The sequence below is a fragment of the Phycodurus eques genome, chromosome 1, assembly GCF_024500275.1.
Source record: "Phycodurus eques isolate BA_2022a chromosome 1, UOR_Pequ_1.1, whole genome shotgun sequence".
Classification (NCBI taxonomy): Eukaryota; Metazoa; Chordata; class Actinopteri; order Syngnathiformes; family Syngnathidae; genus Phycodurus; species Phycodurus eques.
In genome coordinates this window covers 20,965,186-20,969,187 of record NC_084525.1, presented here as the reverse complement: position 1 = coordinate 20,969,187, position 4,002 = coordinate 20,965,186, and the positions used below count along the sequence as shown (strand labels likewise).

The following is a 4,002-nucleotide window of genomic DNA, read 5'->3' as shown; positions in this document are numbered from 1 at the left end:
TTTCAGTGGTTGACAAATAGCACTTCCTGCTGGTCAACACAGGTTCATAACCGGAAACAAAATTAGCATACTTTTTATCAAATTTTCCAAAGACAAATTCCTTGCCAAAACACAAACTTAACACTAAACTAAGTGAAATAGTTGTTGATGTATTTGTCATGATCCTTCTCTGGTGCATAAACACACTGCTGGTTTTGTGAACATGATTCTCAATGCAATATGCTAATGATGCCAATTTGATCCACACCTCAGCTCATTTATTTTTCTATAGAAAAAATGAAAAAGTTTTAAAGCATCAGCGACTTTTACTACAACGCAAACAAACACTATTTGGCTGGCAAAAAGCAAAGAAGAAATATCACACTGTACAAATTAACAGTAAGTTCAAAGAAAAAGCGTACAAAGTCAATATTTTAGTGATGTTTTCAGGCATATGATCAAAAGAAATATGGCAACTAGTCATTGACCTGAATAAACATCTGTGTTCAGTGTCACAGAGCTAGAGCTAAAGCTATTTCTACAGGACATAAATTAAATAAATTAAAGTGTGTGAAGTACACAAAGTAGTCTGTATCTGTATTTAAAAAACAAACAGACAAAAAACATTTTAAATGTTAATCACAGTAAGGGAAGGCTGCCCTGAGGAGCCAGAATGATGCCAAAGACGTAGAACAGTCCCATGAGTAGGTTGAGCTTGGCTGTCCTCTGGGGGATTTTGGTGTAGCACCGGCTGCGGAACTGCTTCTCCAGGGGGAAGGCCATAGGCAGCGAGAGCAGGGGCAGTGCCATGCTGATGGTGTAGCGCGTGGCCAGGATGCAGAAGAGCACATAGGGGACGAAGAGCAGCAGGTTGAAGAGCATGTAGGAGAGCGTGGGCCCGATGAGGATGGCCAACGTTACGATACCCGCCTGCTTGTCCGAGTCCATGTCGCGGGTGTTGTTGCTGTGGAGGATGGCCTCAGTGTTGAGGGCCAGCGGAACAGCGTAGACTAGAGGCAGCACCGACAGGTAGCCCACTTGCACGGCGTGTGCAAACATGACGGCCAGCGGGCCGAAAGTGATGAGGATGACCACGTCTCCCAGGGCCACGTATTTTAAACCAATCCCTGAGGATTAAAAAGAGAAGAAACCATTAGGCCAGCCGCAGACCGAGCCATACAGCAAGTCATTCAAATTTGCTGCCCCACACGATGAAAATTGAAAATTCTTGGAATTTAGCGATGCCAATCTATTTTATACAGTGTTTCCAAATGAAGGTGCTGTAGTGCTGTGGCACACTATGGACATCAGAGGTGCTCCGGGAAATTAGTTCTTAATTACAAATACTGTATATCATCTATCTACGCCAGTGACGTAAAGTGAAAGGCAGAACAATTAAAGGGGGGTTTACAATTGACAATCATTCAAGAATAAAATTAAGTGTGTGAGGAGAAAAAAAATTCAGCCTTTTCTGGCCTAATTTTGGGTCTCTAATTTGACCAGAGGGAAAACAACCAATCAGAGAAACGGAGTTGACTGACGAAGTGTCAATCATTCCTCGTGCACTCGGGGGCACATTCATACAGTAGTTACCTTGGTGTTCAGGAGTTTTGATGAAATCACGGTGGAAGAGCCACCTCCGGGAAAAAAAAAAAAAGCCCATCCCTAATTTGCCAACAACTGAGCATAAGACAAACAGAAGCAGAGCGAAGGGACCTCAGGCAATAGAGAGGATTCATAAGCGACAAAGAATTAGCAAAATTTCCGCTCGACAGTTAAGTTTGAGGACTTTTGGAAATTCACTCCGACCTCGCTTTTCAACACTCCAGAGCGTTTGGAAACTCAAGAGCGTTGTTGGAGTGTGCCATTCGGTTATTCAGAGAGCCAACTCTAGGAGTGCCGGAGGGCACTCCCGCTCAGTCAGAGCGACCGGAGCATCAGGCAGGACTGACACATTCAATATGGCGCAGGAGCTGACGTATCCCTGCCAATGGCCAACACGCTCGTTCATAAATTCCTAGAAAATGGAGCGGACAGCCTTGGCTGCTGCAGCTATATTTTTCCATTGGTCTTTTGACAGGTTTTCACATTATCTGTAAAGATATCTTACTCTAATTTCTGTGTATTATAATTCTTTCGAATATGTTTAGAATTTAGTATTTTACTGATTATCCCATCGATTCATTGAGTAATCAGATAAAAATAGATTTTTAGTTAATAAACACAATAACATCTGCATGTGAGGTGCAGGTATTACAAACCCCAACCCCAATTAAGTTGGGACATTGTGTAAAACGGAAAACAGAATACAATGATTACCAAAATCCTTTTCAACCTATATTCAATTGAATATACTGCAAGGACAAGATATTTAATGTTCAAACTGATAAACTTGGTTTTCTCACAAACATTCATTTTGAAATTGATACCTGCAACATGTTTAAAAAAAGTTGGGACATGGGCAACAAAAGACTGGGAAAGTTGAAGAATGCGCCAAAAACACATTACACAGGTGAATAGTTTAATTGTTCACTTTGTGAACAACTGTGTGTGCAAATACTCCATCAGTTTCATAACGTTTCCGAACAGACAATGGCGAGGAATTTAGAAATTTCATCATCAACGGACCATAATATATAGGGATGTCCCAATCCAACTTTTTCACTTCCGTTCCGATACTGATACTGCAGCCTAGAGTTTTGGCTGATACAGATATCAGCAATAGTCACACATATTTTACCCTTTTTGTAGTAAATGGTACTGGTAAACTTCACATAATTGAAGGAAGGATGAATGGGCAAATGTACAGAGACATTCTTGACAAAAAATCTCCTTCCATCTACGAGAATGATGACAATGAAACGAGGGTGAATGTTTCAGCAGGATAATTATATAAAACATACTGTCAAGGAAACTCTCAATTGGTTTCAAAGAACAAAAATAAAGCTGCTAGAATGGCAAAGCCAATCACCTGACTTGAATCCAATCAAAAATCTATGGGAAGAACTGAAAATAGACATCCATAAAAGAAGTCTACGGAACCTTTTCACGGAAGATTTGAAGACTGCTTGTTTGGAGGAATGGGCCAAAATCACACCAGAGCAATGCATGAGACGAGTTTTTCCAAACAGGGGCGTCATTGCAAACAAAGGCTTTTGAACAAACTATGAAATAGATACCAGTTGGCGTGTTCAATACACCGCCCCCCCCCCGTGTCATTTCACATTATTACACATAACTTAATTTCTGATGTTATTTGTTGAACTTTCTTTGTATGTATGGATTACTTGGGTTTTTCCCAACATCTAGTGAAACTTTCAGGTTAATACCACCTTTGGAAATATATTTAGTGACAAAAATGGTGACGTGAAAAATACTTTTTTCAGCCGCTGTGTATATATATATATATATATATATATATATATATATATATATATATACACACACACATACACACACACGTATACACGTGTATATATAAATAAACACACATTTACACGTGTGTATATATATACACACACGTATGCACGTATGTATATATACACACACACGTATACACGTATGTATATATACACACACACACGTATACACGTATGTATATATACACACACACACGTATACACGTGTATATATACACACACACACGTATACACGTATATATATACAGACACACACGTATACACGTGTATATATACACACTCACGTATACACGTGTATATATACACACACACGTATACACGTGTATATATACACACACACACGTATACACGTGTATATATACACACACACGTATACACGTGTATATATACACACACGTATACACGTGTATATATACACACACACGTATACACGTGTATATATACACACACGTATATATATACACACGTATATATACACACACACGTATACACGTGTATATATACACACACACGTATACACGTGTATATATAAACACACACACGTGTATATAAAAACACACACACACGTGTATATACACACACACACACACGTGTATATACACAC

The 4,002-nt window shown here is 39.4% G+C and overlaps 1 protein-coding gene across 2 annotated transcripts in view; it reads right to left on the bottom strand.

Annotated features, from left to right (window-relative positions):
- Positions 1 to 247: 247 nt before the first annotated feature.
- The window catches only part of ubiad1 (UbiA prenyltransferase domain containing 1), a 21,080-nt gene continuing 17,325 nt past the window's right edge, over positions 248 to 4,002 (bottom strand). The window contains exons 3-4 of one of the 2 annotated variants that reach the window (XM_061682585.1): positions 906 to 1,106; positions 248 to 790 (exon numbers count right to left, since the gene is read on the bottom strand). In XM_061682585.1, coding sequence (XP_061538569.1) covers positions 615 to 790; positions 906 to 1,106 — 377 coding nt within the window. In that variant the 3' untranslated portion in view covers positions 248 to 614. Of the gene's footprint in view, positions 1,107 to 4,002 lie in introns of both variants that reach the window. The other variant, XM_061682576.1, reaches the window with a different exon arrangement.